At 40.2% G+C, this 24,197-nt stretch overlaps 1 protein-coding gene and 1 long non-coding RNA gene across 2 annotated transcripts; both read right to left on the reverse strand.

Annotated features, from left to right (window-relative positions):
- Positions 1-5,696: 5,696 nt before the first annotated feature.
- On the reverse strand, positions 5,697-16,817 carry LOC136677403 (uncharacterized). Its single transcript, XM_066654926.1, has 10 exons — positions 16,695-16,817; positions 16,160-16,486; positions 10,880-11,109; positions 9,157-9,272; positions 8,993-9,036; positions 8,381-8,713; positions 8,045-8,164; positions 7,920-7,957; positions 7,753-7,802; positions 5,697-5,862 (listed from the first exon to the last, which is right to left on the reverse strand). The coding sequence occupies exons 1-8, from the start codon at positions 16,732-16,734 to the stop codon at positions 7,923-7,925; spliced, it is 1,245 nt and encodes a 414-aa protein (XP_066511023.1). The 5' UTR covers positions 16,735-16,817; the 3' UTR covers positions 5,697-5,862; positions 7,753-7,802; positions 7,920-7,922.
- A 1,667-nt stretch (positions 16,818-18,484) lies between these two features.
- Positions 18,485-18,973, reverse strand: LOC136675271 (uncharacterized). Its single transcript, XR_010796154.1, has 3 exons — positions 18,893-18,973; positions 18,678-18,776; positions 18,485-18,587 (listed from the first exon to the last, which is right to left on the reverse strand). It is a non-coding gene; the product is annotated as an uncharacterized lncRNA (long non-coding RNA).
- Between the last annotated feature and the right edge of the window lie 5,224 nt (positions 18,974-24,197).

The raw sequence follows: 24,197 nt of genomic DNA on the forward strand, positions 1-24,197 counted from the left end.
GGTACATCTACAACACATGGCCACACATCCGTGGACACCTGCTCATTAGAATTTCTTCAGAAATCAGTGGTAATATGGCTATTTTTTTAACCAATTTTTAGTGAGATTTCTCCCCTTTGCTGCAAGACATTAGACTCTGGATTGATGTATATTCAAATGACATATAACTTAATGTCCACATATGCGTATGTTATTAAGTGTGTGCATACATTGAATGACCCATTGTTCTTAATTTTTGCCTATATAGGTGTTTTATCTCTGTGAGAATGGGATGTTGGGTATGCTTTCCTGGAGGTAGCAAGACAGAATGTCCTTACACGTTAACTCTCTTTACCGGGACAGGAAATGAAATAAACAAAAACATAGTATTCCCCATATGTTGACACTGACCAACCTATATAAGCTGAACATGGAAATTAACATGTCAGAAGGTATATAAGTCTTTTTCAGCATCGTCTTCACAATGCTGAATAAACTGGGAAATGTTATATATATATATTTATATCTAAGACTCCATAGCTAAGACTCCCCAATACCTTGATGCTGGTGCTGAGAGGGTAAAGGCAGCACATGTTTCAGCTTCAAGGGAGAAACAGGCCTATTAACTTTTTTGGGCTGTGACATCTTCAGGAATCAAACTCACTCTTTCCCAGAGATGAAGCTAATGCTCCAGTCATTTTTCCCCCAAAAAATGTATATATATATATTTCTTTTTACAACTGACACTGTCACAAAGCAACATAATCAGTATCAGAGGGAAAGTTATTGGGGAAATTTGTGGAGCAGGTGGCAGTGAGGAGTGGTTGTGGACAGATGATGATGAAGACGTCTTAACAATTTTAATTTAGTTTCATTACTTTTCATTGGACTCCAGATTCCTCTGTGTGGGCAGATGACTCCAGCCCACTCAAAAACACACTCCTGACCTACATATACAGACTTATGGTAAAATGTGGGTCCCCCTTGTTTGTTTATTTTCTAAATGAATAAAAATACACTGTCAGAAAAACTATCACTGTGGTTGTACGCTCAAGTGTACATATCCAGGACCATTAATTAGGAACCATAATTGTACCTTATTCTATAATAATTGTTTTAAAGTTGGCTTTTATTCTGTTATTTTATTTGACACAGTTCTATAATGAAATATTACAGATATGTCCATCTCCTTCTGGAGAAGAGAATGTAGTATACCTTTAGGGAGCTGGACTTTAACATCACTGCTGTACGTTTAAAGATACACTATACTGTTTGTATGTTTAGAGACAATTAATGTTCCTCTACAGTCCCTTTATTTCTGAGAGTTCTGGGAACAGTGCGGTGTTTAAAATATAGTAATTTCCTGCATATTTTAGTGCACAGTTTGTGTTTACTGTGCTGAGATGAACATGATAAAGAAATATATTCCTTAGAAATCAACAAAACTTATCATTAGATTGGGGCCAAAATTCCTAAAGCAGTAAAATCAGACTCATCACTCACCCACTTTCACCAGTAACTGAATCTCAGTGTAGTCATCACGCAGATCTCCCTGTACCACACACCAGTACATTCCTGCATCCTCTGTTCTCAGGTCAGTGATGGTGATGTTGAAGACTCTGTTCACTGTGTCATCTTTCAGAGAGAATCTCTGATTTTTAGATGATTTAGAGTCAACAGGAATGTTTTTAATCTTCCAGACATAACATTCCCCTCTGCAGAGATACTTTGTCCTGAATTCATATCCAGATTCATAGGGACAGTGAATCTGAACTGAGTGTCCTCTGTGTCCAGTTACAGTTCTAACAGCATTGACTCCAGCTGTAAAACACAATCCACAACAATAAACATGAGCCAAACACACAGTGCAACATTCAACACTCCACAGCTCATCTTCATGTGGAGTTTTAACTGGAGCAGCTCCTAAAGGAAGGGCTAAGCCCTGTTTAACACACACACACACACACACACACACAGTCACTCACAGCTATGGACCAATCAATCAATCAAAATATTTTTAATACCACTTTTCAAAACAGAAAGGTGTCACAAAGCAGCTTTCCAGAGATCCAGGTCCAAGCCTCCTATGAGCAAGCCAGGGGCAACAGTGGCAAGGAAAATCTCCTTCAGCACATGAGGAAGAAACCTTGGAAGGGACCAAGACTCATATGGGTCATCCTCCTCGGGTCAACACCAGTGACTCAACAGAGAACAGAACAGAAGTAAAAGTGAATGGATATAGATAGTGAGTTATAGTAATGTGAAAGGAAAATATTAATGATATGAGTCTGAGGAAGGAGGAGGTGGTCAATGATTCTGTGGGAGGATAAAAGCAGGTGCAGAGTTAATTTGAGATAAAACAGCATCCATGCATGGCCAAGCATGATACTGTAGGTGGGACAAGGCCAGATCTTGTACAGGACACGCAGGGTTAGGGGCTGGATCAGGGCAAAACCTGGAGAGCAGTAGGAGCAGGACATCTCAAAGTATGAGAGAGACAGGAAACGGAAAACCAGACAAAGGGAAAAAATAAATAAATAAAGGGGTTAGTAGGTTCATGGTAAAGCATGGGCAAAATTGTCCTGCAAAAGAAACCAGCAACAGACAAGAGGGAAGGAGAGAGAAAGAAAGAGAGAGAGAGAGAGAGAGAGAGAGAGAGAGAGAGAGAGAGAAAGCGAGAGAGAGAGAGAGAGAGAGAGAGAAAGAGAGAGAGAGAGAGAGAGAAAGAGAGAGAGAGCAGTCTGGTTGGTGGTTACCAGAAAGCTAGCTAAAAAAAGCTGTAACTATGATAGTAAGACAGGGTTAATACAAAGTAGTGAAAATGAAAAACAGCTCTAATACCAGTGGAGAAAGAGTAACCTGAAAGTGAACTAAAAGCTTGAGTGAAAAAGTAGGTTTTCAATCTAAATTTAAAAATTGAGAATGTGTCTCCTGCAGTGTTTTTCTTAATGCGAGGAGTTAAGAGTAAACGGGCATCCTGTGAATGAAGTATATGGGTGATGGGTATATGAGAAGCTGCATTTTGAACTAACTGAAGCTTGTGTAATGCTTTGCCCGAGCTCCCTGACAGGAGTGCATTGTAGTAGTCTAGACGTGAAGTGAGAAATGCATGCACTAGTTTTTCTGCATCAGACGCTGTACTATCTGGACCTGGACCTGTAACTAATAAACTATTAAGGGCTGTTTAATTTTGAACAGAGTGTTTGTTGTAAATGGTGTGACTCTTCTAGTCGTTACGGTCTTACGAGATTAGGTACATATCCAGTGTTGAGGAATGAGTTTATTATGGTGAGCAATGGTCTAATGTCTTTAGGTTTTGTTTAAATAATTGTGTTGGTACAGGATCCAGTAAACATGAAGATAATTAAGATGAGCTAATTAAACTAACAAGTCATATTCATTGACAGGATTGAAATGTCTAAGGGCACCTTAGGGCTGGTGCTGGGTTCCTCTACAACAACCAATGTGATTTTGGACTGATTTTGGATTTTAAGTCGAATGCAATCAATTTTATCATTAAAAAAACCCTCATAATGTCATTACTACAGAAATCAGAGGGGACAATGGAGCTGATTCCTTTTTTTTTTTGCTCTACTGTGTTGAAGTACCACACTAGAGCTGAAACTCGACCAACGCTGACCCCATCGTTTACAGACCACCACACAACACAGATTTACAGCAATGCACTTCACTTCAGTCTTTACTGTCTGCATATTGTGAGAGTCTTGTCTCCATTGTTTAAAAAGACAGTACATAGACTTTCATTCATTTTGTAGAGATGTACCATGACCCTAACCATACCTATTTACTACACTAACCCTAACACAGCTTTAGCTTTAAATATAATGATTATAGACATGAAGACATGATTCCTGTCCCAATAAAGTCACACAATGTAAATGTGTATACTGAATGATCACTGGATTATGAATTATTGTTCTTTAATGGTCAGGACCCCCACAAGACCCCCACAGAGCAGGTATGATGTGGTGGTGGATCATCGACACACACTGTGCAGCGACAGATGAGCTACTGTCTCTGACTTTACATCTACAAGGTGGACCAATGAGGGAGGAGTGTCTCACAGAGTGGACAGTGAGTGGACACAGGGTTTAAAAACTCCAGCAGCACTGTTGTGTCTGATCCACTCGCACCAACACAACACATGATCTATCTACCACCACATCACACTTGCTCTGTGGGTGTTATGAGTGTTGAAGAACAAGGTAAAAGAGGCTAAGAAAATATGCAGAGCAACAGATGGACTACCGTCTTTATTTGAAGACCTACAAAATGCTCCTGTGGTCAATGGGGCTGAGAGAATGGACAATGAGTGTAGATACAAGGAAGCTGTTCCTAATCCAGCTATTGTTCAGTGTAAACTGATTAAGGTCTCCACAACATGAATATATAGGCCACCCCCCCACCCAACCTCCCACATTTATTTTTTAGGTTATAGTAGTATTAGACAAGGCAGATGAGTAGTGTTTGTAGTAGCAACAGTAGAAGTAGCAGTAGTAATAGTTGTAGCAGTGGTAAATATGTAGTCATTGTAGAGGTAAATGAAATTTTATTGATAATGAAGTGCAGTATGAAACTCACCTGTTAAGACCCCGGACAGTAAGAGTACGAGTGGCCACATGCTGGACAAACGGAGAGTTTCGGACACTGTGCTTTGTTGCTTCTGCTTTCAGCTCTCCTCACTGCTGAAACTATGATGAGGTTTCAACCACCACCATTTCCTCTCACACTTCTCTCTCTCTCTCTGTCAAACATTCAGTGTTCTTCTCTCTCTTTATCTCTCTCCCACATCAATGAAAACATCATTAATATATGCGCATTAACTCACACATATGAGCAGTGCAGACTAATGGAGGTGAAATATCAGAACACTACCACACCTACTACAGGTGTCCAGTCTCCTGTCTCATTCTCTCTTTCTAGAAACCTACACTGACTCCCGTGTCTAATATTACCTTAACCCATGCACAGTGTGGGCACTATTGTTTATGGGCAGTGGTCGATAAAACACTCTCAGTAGCATTTTGTAGTCCTTTGTAGTTCATCTGTCCCAGTGCATAATTTGATAACCCCCTTTCACCCCATCCCTCAGTGCTCAGGAGCCTCACAGAGCAGGTGTGATGTGGGCAGTGGATCATTCTCAGCGCTGCAGTGGACACAGATGTAGTTGTAGTGTGTTAGTGTGTGTTACGCCAGTAGGAGTACACTAACCCAACACACACTAACACCACATCAGTGTCATAGCAGCAGAGTCCTGACAATTACAAGAATGGGTGTAAATGATCTAAGAAAGTGTGAGGAGCAGCAGACCACAGAGAAAGCAGTCACATGCTGGTTACTATGGTGATAATGCTGTGTATATAGTTTCAGATCAGTGTATATTTGCTCCGCTATTTCACCACTTCCCCTAATGTGACTCATGCTGTATCATTTCCTACAATCAGTTTGTAGTGGGCTTCGGCAAGCCCCAGAGGAGAGGACACTAACTTATTTTTTAATACTTAATAAACAGGAGGACAAGAACAAGGTGAATAATTTGGTTTAATTAAGTTATTATTAATCAACAGAATGGAGGTAAGGGGTGACTGTGGGAGTGTATCAACCCTCAGCCTGGGTTTTCATGCTTTTGAGACCTTTATTGAAGAACCACCTAAAGGTAAAGTTACACATTGTCCAACCCCAGTACTAGAGTCCACCATCCATGGAAACAAAACATGGTCTGGACGCCCATTCTTAGCATAGCAGTAACACAGCAAGTGTCTGTGTGTGTTGCTGGTGTTATTGCACACAAGTGTCATCACTATGTCACCAGGTGTCAATTTACTCAAAGAGTCCTCAACCAAGAGTCTCTCTGGTCAGCTTCTGAGGGTTAGAACAAACAGTTCATTAGTGAGGGCTAAGACTAGTGGTAAACAGTGAAGTGAAGCTACAAGAGAAGGATTTTTTTTTTATCTAATACAGACTGCAACACAAATTACAATTAATAAACATTGGCTTTCTATCATTTTAATCAATATTGAATTTTAATTACCATAGTAACAATTACAAATGATATATTTCTCGCAGAAATAAGAAGTCATACTTTAAAATACCTCATGTAAATTTAGACATTTAACCCACACTTGGCAGTGAACATGAGCTCTCTCACACACACACATACGCCCAGGGCAGCCGATGGGGATTAGGTGCATTGATGAAGGGCACTTTAACTGTGGATATTGAGGGAGGAGACAGCACTGTTTCTTTACTGCCATATCCCCCAACTACCCATTTTGTCCTGCTAGTCCTGGGGGAAGAACCAGCTACATTTTGACCCCTAGCACCCATGGCTGCCCCCATATCTCATGTTAATCAGGATATATGAGTTTACATTGTCTGCCTAATACATCTTCATAATGTAGAACTACATTTCCCATGATGCTTTGTGCCCATATTGATCCTCCAATATTTGTAGTTTCTTATTTGTGTAAACTGCACTACTGTACTCCTTCTGTAACACTGGGCCCATCACCAGTATTTACACTGGTGTCTGATGTGTTGTTAATGTGTAAAAGCATAGTTTTTATAGACACTTTATATCAATTGGAAGAAGTGTTTGTTCATATCTCAGGAGTTTCTCTTGTGATGATCAGGTTTAAGAGCAGAGGGCCAGAAGTGTGTGAGAAGCAGCAGTGGTGTTGAAGCTGTCAGTGTGGATAACCTCTGAAACTTGCAGGGTTGTTGTGCTGCGGGGATCATAGTTTTCAGCTGGTTAACCTGCAGTTTCATTTTCACTCATCTAGTCAAAAGTGCCTTTACTCATTGATCAAATCACACCACTGACTCTGTGGCTTTGGCTATTAGTTTCAGAGCTAAATGTTTCAGAAAAAAGAGCAACAAAGTGGTCCACCTTTCAGTGAGAGGCTCAGGAGGTTCTGAGAAGTTTTGCTGACCACAGAACACTGATATTTTCCTACTTCTAGCAGTGGAGCATTAGGTTAATGCACACCACACATAAAAAAAATTTGAATAGTCATAATTGCATGTGATGTCAGCATATCACAATGAGGATCACATACACTGTGTAGTACGTGATGGATTGAGAGGGAGTGGGGAATCTATCTAACAACCCACTTTTAGATGTGTATAGTCCTAAAGCCTTTCATAAAATCAGTCACAGTAAGTTTTCATTCATTCATATTAAATATATTTAATATTTAATATGTATGGCGGGCTCACCCTGGGCAAAATACAAGCTACAACAGCCGTCTTTCTACCCACATAACTATACATTATCTTGAGTCTAGGTACAGTCTAATCTACTAATTTCTGGTACTGTTCACTAACATTGTTCTCTATGTCAACAGCAGGGACGGCTGGAGGATGAAGACCTTGGTAAGAAAGTCTTAATCCATCACCACCTTCTTGTTATTTAAGCTCTGTATTAGTGAGTCTGCAGCACTCTAGTGTTCATTAGCTGCCTACTCAGGGCCACTGTGCTTTTGGATGGTGGCAAAGATGTCATGTGACTTCCCACAGATGACAGGAGTGAGCATCTTTGAACTCTGTGCAGTGTGGGCTGTGGCATAGTGGGTGGAAGTGGATTGTGGTGAAGGAAGAAGTGTTGCATGATCGCAAGGGTTTTGGGGTAGGCTGAGAAGAGTGTACACAAGACTCGAATGGTGTGGGACTTGACTTTTGCTAGAGGCTCTTGGGATGGAGGGAGTGGGTTGTCTGGGGGCTGTAGTATGATATGTGGGGTGTAGATCTCACCTGTTGTTGGTGGCTGTAGGGATTTGGTTGGTCTCATAGATGGAGCTGTCCTGAGGGAACAAAAGCACACATTGTTTCAGGACCTGTCCTTATTTAAGATCTGAGGCACCAAACCATTACAGACATTTGATTGGATATTACACTTCTGTTTTTAGAAGTCCACTCACCCTTTAGAATTCAGGATTAATCCCAGGTTGTGAAGAATCTGTGGAAATTTGTACTTCAGATTTGAGTTATGAAATAATTATAATGCATATTTAAACATGATGGTAAATGTAAACAATGTAAGTACCTGATTCTTTTGTGACTTTCTTCCTGATATTGTTCCACTTAATTATGACAAAAATGGCACCCATGATCCCACACAACAGCACAACCACAGTCAGACATGCTCCGAGATACGCTGACTGATCTGAATGAGTGATTTAACAGAGAACGGAGAAAGTGAATATCCCTTTAAGAACCGTGAACAGGAAATATGTCACCCTCTGAAACCATAAAACAGTAATGTGAGGCTGCCTTGTCTGACTCAAAGAAAAACATTAACACACACTGCGCACTGGACACTGAGTAATGAGTGCATATTTGACTAATAGACAACTCCCAGAATGTGTACAATGTGTACTACCTATAATTACAGTACATGAATCCAGGTTGACCTCAGTGAGCACATCTGACCCCCACGTGTCCACTCCACACCAGTATTGTCCAGCGTCTTCCACTTTCAGATCCCTGATGGTCACAGTGAACTCCATCTTCTCTCTGTCATCCTCAAGAGAGAACTTTTCATCTGCAGACCACCCCCTGTTCTTGCCCTCTCTCAAAATATGCACCTTTTCGCTGCCTTTGCTGAAGTATTTGGGGTATGTCTCAGTTCCTCTCTTGTATGGACAGTGGACAGACACATTTCCTCCTAATGGTGCTTTCACTCTGAGTCTTGCAGACACCACACAGTGAAAGACTGGGAGAAAAAGAGAGAGAAAGTCATCAGATAATAAAATGATACATGATTTATTGGATGACATGGTGCAATTGTTTAGCACCAACATCTGTTAGCAAATAACTTTTCTGGTCAAATATACAGTTAGCAACTTGGAAGCCTGAAGAAACTGCCCTGTAAAAGTTGGAGGAGAGTCCTCTCCAAGAACGCTAAACAATAATGTTATAAAACCAGACTGAGGGAGTACTAACACACTTGTCTAATTTAAGGAAAGAATGAAGAGCAAAAGATAGCACTCACCTGTGAGAAGAGTCAGTGTCACTGCTGTGATGTTCATGCTTCTCCTGCAGACAGGACAGAACATCCAGAAAGATCAGTGATTTTATTTGAATTGGTGAATTGTGGATAAATCATGTTGAAAATAAAATTGATGAAGGCAAATACCAAAAAACAATGATATAGACCTTAGGACAGCTGCAGATACTGCTGCAAATCTGCGAACCCTCAGGCTGAGTTTGTATGTATGACGATGTAGGAAGTGTGCAGAAGTGTGTGAGCGGTGGTTTAAGACAGTGAGTGACTGAGGGAGTGGGCAGGGGAGGGGGCTTGGAAAAATCCTTGCCCTTCATGACTCTTCTACATTTTCTGGACAGAAAGTTATCGTACTGAGTAAAAGTAACCCCAAAGATACAGCAGTAGTAAGTAATCAAAACAGAGTTAGTATCAGAACTGATTTGCTATTTTATTAACATCATTATTAATTACTGTGAGATTTCCAAGAGTGACCAAGTTATTTTTCTATATTTTTAGGGTGTGGCTAAAGTTGTCTTCAGTGATGTCAGGTCTGCCACAGAACCAATCACAGTGAGCAATATATTATGACCCTCACCTCAATGTAGGGGCTTCCAAACCCAGGCTAACTGTACTAGCTTCTCCATCTATCCATCCATCCATTATCCACCGCTTATCCAGGTCCAGGTCGTGGGGGAAGCAGTCGGAGCAGCGGCTCCACTCTCCCGGATGTCCGAGCTTCTAACCCTGTCTCTAAGGGAGAGTCCAGACACCCTGCGGAGAAAACTAATTTCAGCCGCTTGTACCCGTGATCTTATTCTTTCGGTCATTACCCAAAGCTCGTGACCATAGGTGAGGGTTGGGACATAGATTGAATGGTAAATTGAGGGCTTTGCTTTTCTGCTCAGCTCTCTCTTGACCACAACGGACCGGTACAGAGCCCGCATTACTGCTGATGCTGCACCGATCCGCCTGTCAATCTCCTGCTCCATCTTTCCCTCACTCATGAACAAGACCCCGAGGTGTTTAAACTCCTCCACTTGAGGCAGGATCTTCCACTTCCAACCTGGAGAGAGCACTCCACCCTTTTCCGACTGAGTACCATGGACTCGGAGGTGCTGATCCTCATCCCTACCGCATCATACTCGGCTGCAAACTGGTCCAGCAAGAGCTGGAGGTCCCGGCCTGATGAAGCCAACAAGACCACATTATCCACAAAAAGCAGACATGGAACCCTGAGACCACCAAACCAGACACCTTCCGCCACTTGGCTATGCCGAGAAATTCTGTCCATAAAAATTATGAACAGAACCGGTGACAATGGGCAGCCCTGATGGAGTCCAACTCCGACTGGTTTCCAGCCATACTTACTGCCAGCCATACGAACCAGACTCCTGCTCTGTTTATACAGGGACTGGATGGCTCGTACCACATACTCCCAGAGCACCCCCCACAGATAATCCCAAGGGACACGGTTGAATGCCTTCTCCAGACCTACAAAACACATGTAGACTGGTTGAGCAAACTCCCACGCACCCTCCAGGATCCTAGCGAGGGCTGGTCCTGTGTTCCACGACCGGGGTGGAATCCTCATTGTTCCTCCTGGATCCGAGGTTCAACTATTAGTCTGACTCTTTTCTCCAGTACCCCCGCATAGACCTTACCGGGGAGGCTGAGGAGTGTGATCCCCCTACAGTTGGAACACACCCTCCGATCCGCCTTCTTAAAAAGGGGAACCACCACCCCACTCTGCCAGTCCAGAGGCACTGTCCTCGATGTCCACGCGATGTTGCAAAGACGTGTCAGCCAGGACAGCCCCACAACCTCCAGAGCCTTGATGAACCTGGGGCGAAGTTCTTCCACCCTCGGGGCCCTACCACCAAGGAGTTTTCCTACCACTTCAGGCACCTCAGCCCCAGTGATAGACGAGCCCTCCCCGGGGTCCCCAAACTCTACTTCCTCTGTAGAAGATGTGCTGGTGGGATTGAGAAGATCCTCTAAGTATTTCTTCCACCACCTAATGATGTCCCCAGTCGAGGTCAACAATTCCCCATCCCCACCATATACAGTGTTGGTGGAAAACTTCCTTGACTCCCTTCCTGAGTCGCCTGATGGTTTGCCAGAAACTTCTCGGAGCCAACCGAAAGTCGTTTTCCATGTCAACACCAAACTCCTCCCAAACCCGAGTTTTTGCCTTAGTGACAGCCGAAGCAGCAAGCTGCTTGGCTCTTCAGTAGCCGTCAGCTGCCTCCGGAGTCCCCCGAGCCAACCAGGCTCAATAGGACTCTTTATTCAGCTTGACAGCCTCCCTCATCCGGGGTGTTCAACATCAAGTGTGGGGATTGCTACCCCGACAGGCACCGACAACCTTGCAGCCACAGCTCCGTTCAGCCGCCTCAACAATGGAGGTCCGGAACATGGCGCACTCGGACTCAATGTCACCAGCCTCCCCCGGGATGCAGTTGAAGCTCTGCCGGATGTGGGAGTTGAAGATCTTTCTGACAGTTTCCTCTGCCAAATGTTCCCAGCAAACCCTCCGCACACATATAGGCCTGCCAGGTCTGTCCGGCATCCTCCCCCGCCATCTGATCGAACTCACTACCAGGTGGTGATCAGTTGACAGCTCAGCACCTCTCTTCACCCGAGTGTCCAGAACATATGAACGCAGGCCGACTATAAAGTCGATCATCGAAATGTGGCGTAGGGTATTCTGATGCCAGGTGTACTTGTGGACACCCTTATGCTCGAACATGGTGTTTGTATCGGACAAGCTCTTGTTGGAAATTACATTTTAATTTTTGTTTTACTACAAAAATGGAAGTAAAATATATTGCATAAGGTAAAAAACGTTTGTGAAATATCTACAGCATAAGAAAATATCCTAAGATCGCCTTAATATTAATAAAAAATATATGAAACTCAGACACCATACAAACATCAACCCAGACTTTAATTATTTTTTTTTTAATAAAAATGGGAATATAATATTTTGCATATAATAAAAAAATACATTAACCCTCTATGGCATGAATTTTTATGTTTTTAGGAAAAAAATATAACTATTTTTTGGAAGATTGGGGGTCCCTGATAATGTATCAGTCATAAAATTTGATTCCCCCCCACACCTCAAGCCAGTGTTACTTTGTTGAACTACAACACCAGTTGAGGAACAGTTGTACTAAAACACAGAGGATTTCTATAATACATTTAATATGTGAAACAATGTAAAAACGTGTGATACATGCATGAGAATATTATATTACAACAAGCTTCAGCAAGGATTCATTAATCACCACAAAATAAGACTTATGCATCAATTTTGTAACACTGGAACTCTATATATACTGGAGGTATTTTGTGTGTGTGGGTGTGTGCTTGTGTGATGGAATGTGTGTTTTTTGTGGGATATTTTTTGATAAAATGTTTCTTTTTTAGCTAATTGTGAATTCATATTCTGTGTGGAACTTCACACTTTTTGATGGTTGTGAAGCACAGGTGTGCATCACAATTCCGGCATTTGCGTGTGCCTGGCAACCCAAATAATGACATATACAGTACACAGAAACTGCTCCAGTTCTATGACAGTTAGATTTAGGGGCCTGTTGACATTGCATTGCATTGCATATAGATTTGTTCTACAATGACTTGCAACATGTCTTCAGAAAAATGCTGAAAAAAAATGTTGATTATTCATTCAACCTTTCATTCTCTGTAAGCGCTTATCCAGTTCAGGGTCACGGTGGGTCCAGAGCCTACCTGGATTCATTGGGCGCAAGGTGTATTTCATACAAATGTTATTTATATAATTTCATTCCCATACTGAAAGCATAATACCTCACCAAAAAGCTCATGGATATATCTTATTTTACGTTAAAACATTTTACACATTTTACACTGCTAACTGCTTGATCGGGTTTCTATTGGCCATAAAATTTCTTTGTGTCTCATTTTTTGTAAGAACAGGTAGATTGGACAGCAAAAGCATTCAATGTGATCATTATTTTGCACCCTACCCCATATCCATCCATATGGAAATAAAAAGTAGCCTAGTTGCACAATGTTGCCTTGAGGCAACAAATGAATACATGACGATTTAGTATATACATATTAACAAATTATGTATTTAAACAATAAAATGTAGTTCATTAAAGATTCATGTACTTATTTTATATATATATATATATATATTATATTATATTTATATTTTCATATATTTTTTGTGTGAATATATGTCTATTAAAAACATGAAAAACTAATGCTTTTTCTTACCTTTTGCTAGCACTGTGGCCTATGCAGCACTGCTTACTGAAAGGGTTGCTCCACCCTCTAACAGACAATAAGCACTTCAGCACCCCATGTTATTGGTCACTGACATGTCATGTGACACTGGAATTATTTAAATATTTATTTTTAATTAAAGGGAAGATTTTAGGGCCAAAAATGTAGTTTGTTGCCTGACGGCAACACTATGCCATAGAGGGTTAATATTTAAATAAAATTATATTTAAATACTGTTAATCACTATAGATTATGCTACACTTGTAGATGCTGTAAATAGAAACTGACACCAGGCTATGTTTACCACACATTGCATATTGGGCAAGTATTATATAAACTATGAAGTGAAGGATATATTTCATGGTTTATTAAATTATAACGTTGTAAAATCCCCATATTAGAAATAATAAGATTTGATCAGAACTGCTCAGACATTCACAGATGAAAGGTCCACTTTTCTAATGTAAACAAACCTAGGCCTTTAGAGTAAAGGACAGAAAGTCACATGGTGGTTACCATGATGAAAATGTAGCTCATATACAAAGATTCAGTTGAAAAGATATTTGGTCCCAGCATGAGCTCAAGGAAAACATGGCATTTCAAACAGCAAAAAATAAGTCAATATTACCCACTTATGGAGCAAGTGTAGAAAAATATTATCAACTCTTTTCATTCCTTTGAAACTTATAAGGTCTCTCCAAATGCCTCCAGATGCCATTTCTTGGCCGTGGCTGAGGCAGCAACAGAAAGAGAGGGAGCATCAAAGCTGGGACATAGGGAGAGGTACAGAGCTGGGGCCTGGTCCTCCCCTTCTTTGGAGCTAATTTAGGGACAAAGGTTTGTTTATCTGGAAATGAAAAACTGAAACTGACAGTTCACGTCTTGAGATTAAACTCTGAAAAGTACAACCCTGTATTCACAATTAAATTAAGCACAGAAAGATTTTTATTTTGTTTAAATAGAATTTTGATTCAAAAATTTTTTTTAAATAATAGTTACAGACCTTATTTTCAAATTCACATTTCTTTTTCCACTTTCAGATCTTTCAAGCCACACTTTAGTTTCACAGCACTTTGCTGGCAATGGCATTTGCTCCATCAGGACAATCTGCAGTGTGCAGGTACTGAACCTTAAAAATATTGCCCCTTATTCTCCAGCTTCTTAGTCTGATATCCTGTTCTACCATAAATGGTGGTTTAATTTAAACTGGTTCTGTTGCTGTGTGTATACCCCTTTATATTAAGATCATTTACACAGTGTTTTACATGCACCTTTCCCAGCATTAAAACTGAGTGTTGAAAGATGCAATACCATTAAAGGGGGAACAAAAAATATCTCACCATAGTTAACATTTCTTATCTGCACAATAGAGCCAGCAGCTTGTCCTGATGGAGCGGATGCCATAGCCAGCAAAGGGCTGGGGGGAAAGTGTGACTGGAGAACTACACAATCTGGCAGTTTCTCGCTCTTATAGTGAGATTGGTGTCGAATGTTGTTTAAAAGAACTCACTATAGAGAACTTTGCCACTAAAGTCAATGTTTTTCACTGAATATTGTGTATAGCATGAGCTCTGTGATATTTCTCACAGCCAACAATGAGAAAGGTCCTTTGCATTATTTTTTATGCTGTCAGTCATTATGCCATACCCCCTCAAATATTGACCCTCCCATGTTAGATCAGGGCCAAAATCTGTAACTAAAAGTGAAAGTAAAAAAAGGTCTGTAACTGAAAAAAAAGATTTGAAACAAACAAAAAAAATGTATCAAAATATGAAAGTGAAAAAAAAAACCTATTTAAAGTAATTCTGAATCAAATTTCTATTTAAACTGACAGAAAAATCATTCTACCCTTATTTCTCAAGATTGGAACTTTCAGTTTCTTTTTCCAGATTAACATTTGTCCCTAAATTTGATCTATTCCACCATTTTATGAAAACCCTTGACCCTTACACCATCTTATGAAAAAGCATGAACACCACCACTTGCTGACTGGTTGGAATAGTGTTATAGTGCTCAGAATGAGATCCTTTTTATTTTTTTTATTTTTATTTTTTTCTACAGTTCACTGAGCAAGACCTGTATACAAACACTAATCCTTTTTTCAACAGTCAAACAGACCAGAAAGCTAGGGAATGATGAGGAAACCCTGAATTAAAAAAACTGTATTGAATTTACATCATTTACATTTCTTTTAAGCCTATTATTGGAGGACTGTAAGACTCCTAACTCTGCACTCATCCACTTCTGTGTGTGAACTGATGGAGGAAATTTTGGAGATGATTATTTTACTGGGATCATCTGAACAATACAACAAATATAATGAAAACTCGCTCTGATATTAATGTCACTGACCACTTACAAAGTCAGTACACTTATTGTCTGTTTATTAAGGACTCCCCTGAACCCTCAGTGCTATAACTGGGAGGGAAAATGTTACAAGCTTCCTCTGATTATGTAAATCATTGGGACTGAACACACTTTGGAGAAAAGCACTAGGTGCCCAGATCAATTACGTTAGCAAACATGCGCCTGTTACAGTTAGCACTGCACTGACTGATGTGGGAGGAACAGGCCATGACCTTGGGGATACCTGGTTATAGCCATGACATCACCAGAAATCAGACTCCCAGTGATAAAGCTAATACTCACATTTACATACACTTTTGACATATTTAACCATTTATAGCGTGCAGCTGTGTGCCAAAGGGAGGGCACCCCATGTTTTCTGATGAATGTAAGTTCACATTCAGGAATTAGAATGACCTTTAAATTATGGCTATTTTATGCTTATATCAGTGCACATTTTTTAACATATTGAACAAATACATTATTTAAAAAATCATGCATTTATAAACATGATGGTTATCTTGAATACATAAAATCAGTTTCAAAACTCACCCTCTGTAACCTGTAACTGAATCTCAGTGTATAAATCAAGCAGTAGCCTCTCTATCGCACACCAGTACTTTCCTGCATCTTCTGTTCTCAGGTCAGTGATGGTGATGTTGAAGACTCTGTTCATTGTGTCATGTTTTAGAGAGAATTTCTGATCTTTATTCGAAGTTCCAGACTTCACAATTATGTCTTCGGCACTCAGAGTAAATATAGAACATTCCCCTCTGCAGAGATACTTTATATACGATTCATATCCAGACTCATAGTGGCACTGAATTTGAACTGAGTGTCCCCTGAGTCCAGTTACAGTTGTAACAGCATTGACTCCAGCTGTAAAAGTAAAACAATGCACAGCAATAAACATGTGCCAAACACCTCCATGTAGAGGTTTAACTGGAACAGCTCCTAGAGGAAGAGCTAAGCCTAGAGTCACTTAGAACTTATTAACATTTATACTAATGGTCCATGAGTAACAGTAATATTATTAGTACTAGTAGTAAATGAGCTTTAGATGTACATGAGAAGTGGTAAAACTCACCTGGAAATAAGCTGGTCATGAGAAGAATGAGTGTCCACATGCTGGACGTTGTGTTTGGATGTTGTCAAAACCTGTTTCTTCTGTCTTTTGTCGCTTTTGTTTCTGCTGTCATCACTGCTTAAGTGGTCCAACCACTAGCGTTTCCTCTCACAGTTTACTCTCTTTAATACCTTTATCTCTCTCGTTATCTCTCCACATCTCTCTATTATGGACAGCGTCATCACCCTGCACCAATTCAGAAATGTGAACAGCTTAGACTAATAGAAATGAAGGCCCTTCTCTTACTTCAGCAGTTACACAAATTGCACTGACACTCTGCTCTGTTCCTAGAGCTCAGCACTGACTGTAGTTTGATCTTACACTTGTGTTTTGTTAATCTAGTGTTTCCCTATTTGTCAGTTTCAGCATTTTCTCTTTTTGGAGGAGGACAGTGACTGAGTCAAAGCCCTAAGTGGAATCCTACTCAGATGCTGTGGCAGGTCTTCAGCAATATACACCCCACAGCAATGAAAAACACTCATTAGAAGTTATTACTCGCATTTGTCTGCAGTTGTTACAGCTCAAGGCGGCACGACCTGGTATTAGGTTAAACATATGGAAACACCCATATAAAAGATGGTGATCCAATTTTAGGGGGAACCATGGCCTAACTCGATCACTATTATTTTGTGGGGTGTTTCCCAGTATAACAGTGGGTGGGTGGGTGTTTCACAATATAATAGGGTGGTTGCTTTCGTTTTTGTTCCTTACTTTTGGGTCACTTTGTACTTTTAAAATTCTGACACTAGGCCTCAGGCCAAAAGAGCCACATGTTGACATTGATGCGACGCCATAGGTCCCTATTATATAAGTCATTACCATTAATGGTATGTCTCCACATGATGAATGGAAGTCTATGTAATCTCCCCACAACTCTGATAGATGTGTGTGTGTGTGTGTGTGTGTGTGTGTGTACTGCTTAGAGTGTCAAAAGTGGTCAATCAGTGGAAAATACCCAGATAAGTGGTCCTGTTGTTAGTATGCGATATGCTAAAGACTACTGGACCCGTGGGGTAAAAGAGAATGATTTATTCGCCTGATAATTTTTGCCACAAAAATAAAGTCATGTTAAGATTCTGAGATAATATTCAGACGACATAGAACAGAGAGAGAGAACAGGAAAATAAATAACATTTTTAGAAAACTAACACACAAAAGTACAGAGCACAATCACTGGCCTGCCTTCCCAACTAAACCTCACCAGGAGATAACTAAGGCAAACCTTTCTTCTGATAAGAGTTATTATAAACAGCATATCTGTGTCTGAGCCTCCATCTTAGCCCAGGGTTTAGAGTAGTTTACTAGCGTCATGTGTACTTTTGTTTTATGATAGGTTTGTTTCAAGCCACTTCTCTTCTGTGCACTACCACTGGCTGATGGTGAATGTCCTCAACTGGTTAATTTGCCTCCCACTGTTCTATGCATTAGCATGTATGCCACATGTTGCTAATTGACTGGTAAAGTGTTTTGGTTTTTATTTTATTGCCATTTTCTAAATTCAGGAAAAGTCCACACAGCACCGGAGCTGTTTCCAGCATTCAAACAGACCATAAAGCAGCAAATGGTGAGGAATCACCCTCTGAATTTTATATTAAAAATGTGTTGGAGTAAAATAATGTAGATCAATTATAAACTGTCCAATAGGAATCTCTGTCAGCTCTGTTCCTATTGAACCTTGCTAATCCTAGAAATCCTACACTGTGTATATTAACACCCCCTCCCAAGGGAACAGGGAACACAATAGAAGACGTCAGACGCAGAAGCATTGTAAAATCACCCTGGATGGATCAGCTTCATAAGCAGCGCCGCCTGGTGGTGACCAGTCCACATGAGTGCATCTGTCCTCCAGTAGCTCTGCAAAATACAGAGTGAGAACACACACACTAAACATTAACAAAAACAAACAAACAAATCAGGAGACACTGTGAGGACAGAAAGTTGTACCTGGTGATGTCTTTTTGGAAGTAGATTCTCGGGAAGTTGTAGTTGTTGTGCGCTGTGGAGTCGTGTTTGATGGCAATGTTTCTGTTGCTTGTTCTTGCTCTGTTGATGAAGATAAATATTTCACTGTTTGTTTTATGTGTATTTTCTTAGAAGGAAGTTATGGCGTCTTGCAACTAAAATATAAAGGACAGTGTAGATGGAGTTAATCTATTTACTAAGCATATTTCTGCCAGGTGAAAATTTCTCTGCCTTCCTGACAGTGGCGTATCTCTATCCTTAAACTAATACTGCCTTCTAGTGGTTGTGCCAGGGAACAGCTAGTAGCAATATATAAAAAATTCACCTTTAGCTTTAAATAATCATTGCCTCACTGCTGCACTATAAGAATTCAGAAGCAGAGGTTTACAACACTGCTGGATAATTTATATTTTGTTGTTTATCCAAGTTAATCTATTAGATCTGCTAAACATACCTCACTACACCATCCTCCAACTGATCCATGTCCTATTCACAAAATCAATACACTCACTGTCTGCCTACACCTTTAACTAGGACTCCCCTAAACCCTTAATGCTGAAGCATCATTATCTCCCAGTGATAAAGCTAATGCTCACAGTCAAGATCTCTTTTACACACACTTCTGAAATATGTAAACAGGGACTACGGCTTTTAAAATATGGCAAATTCCTGCATGTTTTTGTGCAAAGGTTGTGTTTATTGAAGAAATACATTCCACATCAACAAAACAAATCATTGGATTGGGGTCAAAATATGCTGGTATTTTTAAAAATTGTAAATCACACTCCTCTCACACTCTTCAACCTGTAACTGAATCCCAGTGTAGATATCAAGTAAAGTTTTAGCTCTCTTTAGTGCACACCAGTACTTTCCTGCATCCTCTGTTCTCAGGTCAGTGATTGTGATGATGAAGACTCTGTTCATTGTGTCGTCTTTCAGAGAGAATCTCTGATCTTTAACAGATCCAGAGTCAACAGGAATGTCTTTAGTACTCCAGGGTAAAGTAGAACATTCCCCTCTGCAGAGATACTTTGTGTAGGATTCATATCCAGAGTCATAGGGACAGTGAATCTGAACTGAGTGTCCTCTGAGTCCAGTTACAGTTGTAACAGCATTGACTCCAGCTGTAAAAGAAAAATACAGATACACAGCAATAAACATGAGCCTATCACTGAGTGCTACATAAACTCCCCCATAGCTAATCAACTACCAAGCGTGCACAGGGTCTTGACCTCAACCCGATTAAACACCTTTGGGATGCATTAGTGTAGAGACTGTGAGCCAGGCCTCATTCTATGTCTGTGTCTGACCTCACAAATGTGCTTCTGGAAGAATAAACACACTCCTAAACCTTCTGGAAAGCCTTCCCTGAAGAGTTCAGGCTGTTATAGCAGCAAAGGGTGGGCCACCCTCCCTCATATTAAACCCTATTGATTAATAATGGGATGTCACTCAAGTTCATATGTGTGTGAATGCAAACATGAGAATACTTTTGGCAATAAAGTGTATGTACCTCTGAGGGTAAAGTCATAGTTTCTGAAAGTAATCTCCTGATATTTAAAATCATGTAACTACACTAAATACTGTCTTTAATAATGTACCCTGGGCTGAACATTGATTAGTTCATTTTTTTATTCTGATTTATTCCACTACTACTACTACTGACCTATGTGACGGTGTAGGGTCCTTTTGGTCAGTAATTTGTAGGCAGATTCTTCCTTAGCTCTGAAGGAGATTTTCCTTGCCACTCTCACCCCTGGTTTGCTCACCTGGTTTATATATATATATATATATATATATATATATATATATATATATATATATATATTTTTTTTTTTAATGTTAAAACGTTGTCTTTACTAGAATGTGAAGCTGCTTTGTGACAAAAAAAAAGCTATACAAATACATTTGATTTGATTAACTAAAATAAATCAAAGAAATAAAAATTAAGATAATAATTTTAATTTTAATAAAAATCACTAGAAATAAATTAAGTTGCTATATATTGAAATTAAGATTGAACAATGCTAGCGTATAGTTTACTGAACACACAAACTAACAACATCTGAGAACACCACACATATTTACAGCTCACTGTCTGTGCACCAGTGCGCTTCTACACTTCAGTCTGTATAGATGCACTACTGTCCACTGTAGTGATAAATAAGCAGCAGTAGTAGTGGTAAATGAGTACTACTTCTACTAGTACTACTAGTAGTAAATCAGTATTAGCAGCAGCAGCAGTTGTAGTAAACAGGTTTTAGTAGTAGTGGTAAATCAGAAGTAGTTGTGGTAATAAATGACAAGCAGTGGTAAATGAAATCCAGTAGGAAATTTACCTTGAGACAAGCCAGACAGGAGAAGTATGAACGTCCACATACTCTGTGTGAGAGGGTCCTCTTTATTGTTCTGTATTTTGTTGTATTTGTGCTGTTGTCACTGCCTAACCACTCGCATTTCCTCTAACTTCTCTCCTTCACACTTCTCTCCTGCTCTTATCTCTCACTCCATCTTTCTGCCCTGCTGTTAAAGTTAGCATCATTAGCACGTCTAAATAAACCCAGACATACATGCAGCTCAGACAAATGGAGGTGAAATGTCAGAACTACTCTGACTGTACCAGAGTGCAACTGTCCACAGCGAGACAGTCTCCTGTGTAGCGGAGTCAGTGGTGATTAATTATTATGTAGTTAATAATTAATTATTTAATTCATTTTGTTAAGCTCCACAGTTGGGAGCCATTAAGTAATATGTAGTGTCTTTACCTGTCCAGTTTCAGCTTGGACAAGTAGGCCATCATGTTAAGTGACATTACACATAATATAGCAGAATTAGCTAGAATTAATTATTATTAATGAATTATTTTGCTCATTGACCCGCTGAAAGTTCTTGGCTCTGAAATTGAATCTGATCAGAGAGTAATTTCATGCAGGAAACGTGCACACACAAACAAATAACCAATAACTTGTTTTATCATACTTCTAGTGTATTAAATGTAATATCAAATAAGGAATATTGATTATACATTCATATAATGAAATTAGACAACAGCGCTACATGTGGGAGGAGGGAGATTGATATTTGAGGAGAATTTCTCAATGAATATTACCCTCAATTCTAAAAAAAGGCTATAGTTTATCCCAGAATAGCATTCAGCACCAATCTCCTGAGCTATGAAATAATTTAACCAATGACCTCACATGTCTCTTGAGTGGCGATACCAGATGATACCAGCAGAAGACTTCAAAGACACCAGGCTTTCTGGAGCTTGCCTCAGACACAGGCTTGGTAGCATTGCACCTCTTCTTTCATTGGGCTTTTGGTCAGAGACACAGCCTTGGACACTGCCACCACTCCATCGAAGCTGGTGGCATTCTGAGGGAGCATGTGGGGATTCTCCTTCGCAGGGTCTGCTTCCTTGCGAGAGCCACATCCATGCATGTCTCTCCTGTGCCTTTGATCAGAGATGCTACCTCAGAAGGTGATCATTTTGAAGGTCCATATGGCCTTCTTCATCACAATCATGAAGCTTATGTTCCACTGCTGCGAGGATCAGAGGCCTGAGGTCTCTTTCATGCCCCAGACATTGCGTCAAGCTTTGCTGGATTAAACTATAGCTTTCTAATTTTGCTAACTGAAATGAAATAAAACTTTGGCCGATTTCCTATTGCCTTGAGTCAACGGCTCTAAACTTAAATGAAGTAGATTCTTCCCTATAACTTCATATCTGCAGGGCAGAACTTCCAAAATGGTAGTCCAATTTTCACAAGGGAAACTTCTCTTGTCCTAATTTCCCATTTTCTTTTCTCTTGCTTCCCTGTTCTGTTTGTCTCTTCTGTTTTTCAATCTGAACTGACTGAAAACTCAATTGAACTCCACCTGAAGAACAATTCATCTGAAAACTTTCAGTTCCAATGGTTTTTAAACCAGGATTCAGGAGCCCCACCTTGAAGGCCTGATTGGTCCTCAGGGATTGAGGATTGGAGCATCTCTTGCCTCCCTGAAGTAGTGACATCACATATGACATTTGACAAGATAAAGACTTCTGTAATCTCTTTCTGTTGAATGAGTATCCAACATGTCTGCATCATGCTCATGCAATATAAAATATATCATTCAGACAAAACCACGTTTTACATCATTTTTAACCAAATAACACACAAAGTATATGACGACCTTGGTAGTTCCTCAATAATACTTCATACGAAAGGTCATTTTAAAGGCATAATTTTAATTCCATTTGTGATAGTCCAACTGGAATTAATTTTACAGTCTTTTGGTTTTTTAAACCAATGGGAATTAAAGTTTAATTCCATGGTTTGAAAAGTTGAATTTGAAGTGACTCTGCCATCACCAAAAATTCCTTTCTTTTAGAAACCTAGGGTCATAAACAGGGCCTGTAGTGGTTTTATTACCCTCTGGGTGCTATCTCAGATTCCAACCTGGGCTGGGAAGTGAAGATGTCTCTGAAAGTGACCACTCTAAATTCTAGTATTAAAGACCCAGAAAATCTAATTTATTTTTAGAAATTAAAGCACATTCATTTCGTTACCCTACACCCGTCTCATTCTACATCACTGTCTTCACTGCAGACTGTGGACCATTCTCTTTGTGCAGCTCTTAAACTAACTCTACTGAAAGGTGTTGGGTCACTCTGCTCCGTGTTCTTGAGCTAATCTGAAGGCCACATGAAGTTTGGAGGTCTGTAGCCATTGACTCTGCAGAAAGTTAGAGACGTCTGTGCAATATGCACCTCAACATCTGCTGCTCTGTCTTTTACAGTGGCCTGCCACTTTGTGGTTGAGTTGCTGTCATTCCCAATTGCTTCCAATTTATAATACCACTGAGCTACTGAGAGTGAATCATTCTTTCACAAATGTTTGTAGAAGCAGTCTGTATGTACTTGCTTGGTTTTATACATCTGTTGCTATGGAAGTGATTGGAACGCCTTGTAGTGGAGTATGGGCCAAATATGAATACCGAACAAAAAAAATTAATGAAATGAAAGGCTTCGAATTAAACCTTTCTCACTCTGACCAGGACTTTCGTCTGATCCCTAAGTCAGCATTCCACGAACCACAGGGTGCAAGACCCTACAGCCCGCACACACATAAGCTGAAACATCAAAGAACACTTTAAAGTAACACATGGCCCCAACACCCCACTTCTCTCTTTTAACTAACAGGAACTGTCGAGATAACCAATTTTTATAATGCTTTTAAGAGACAGGGACCTCAAACAAAGGAAGGGTTATAATCCCGCTTGGGACAAAGTGGCACCTCAATGTCTCGTTATCTTCCACGGGAATCAACAGATGTTCAGAGGGGGTGACCTCGAATTGAACCCCATTGACTCATCTAAGCGACAACCTACACATGGATCAACAGCGACCCCAAATGGACACTGGCGAAACTACGCCTCGCTCGGAGTCGCCGGAAACCATAGCGGAAAATAGTCGAACTCTGAATTATTTGTGTATAAACAGATGTATTAATGTCACTT

This window comes from Hoplias malabaricus, chromosome 2, assembly GCF_029633855.1.
Source record: "Hoplias malabaricus isolate fHopMal1 chromosome 2, fHopMal1.hap1, whole genome shotgun sequence".
Lineage (NCBI taxonomy): Eukaryota > Metazoa > Chordata > Actinopteri > Characiformes > Erythrinidae > Hoplias > Hoplias malabaricus.

Excerpts from the sequence above, each read along its gene's own strand:
- LOC136677403 (XM_066654926.1), bottom strand. The coding sequence starts at position 16,734 with ATGTGGACACTCATTCTTCTCATGACCAGCTTATTTCCAG. Across the intron at positions 9,273-10,879 it reads GGGCTGAGGTGCCTGAAGTG|TCACTCACTGTCTTAAACCA; the intron begins GTAGGAAAACTC and ends CCACTCCCTCAG. Across the intron at positions 7,958-8,044 it reads GAAAGTCACAAAAGAATCAG|ATTCTTCACAACCTGGGATT; the intron begins GTACTTACATTG and ends AAATTTCCACAG.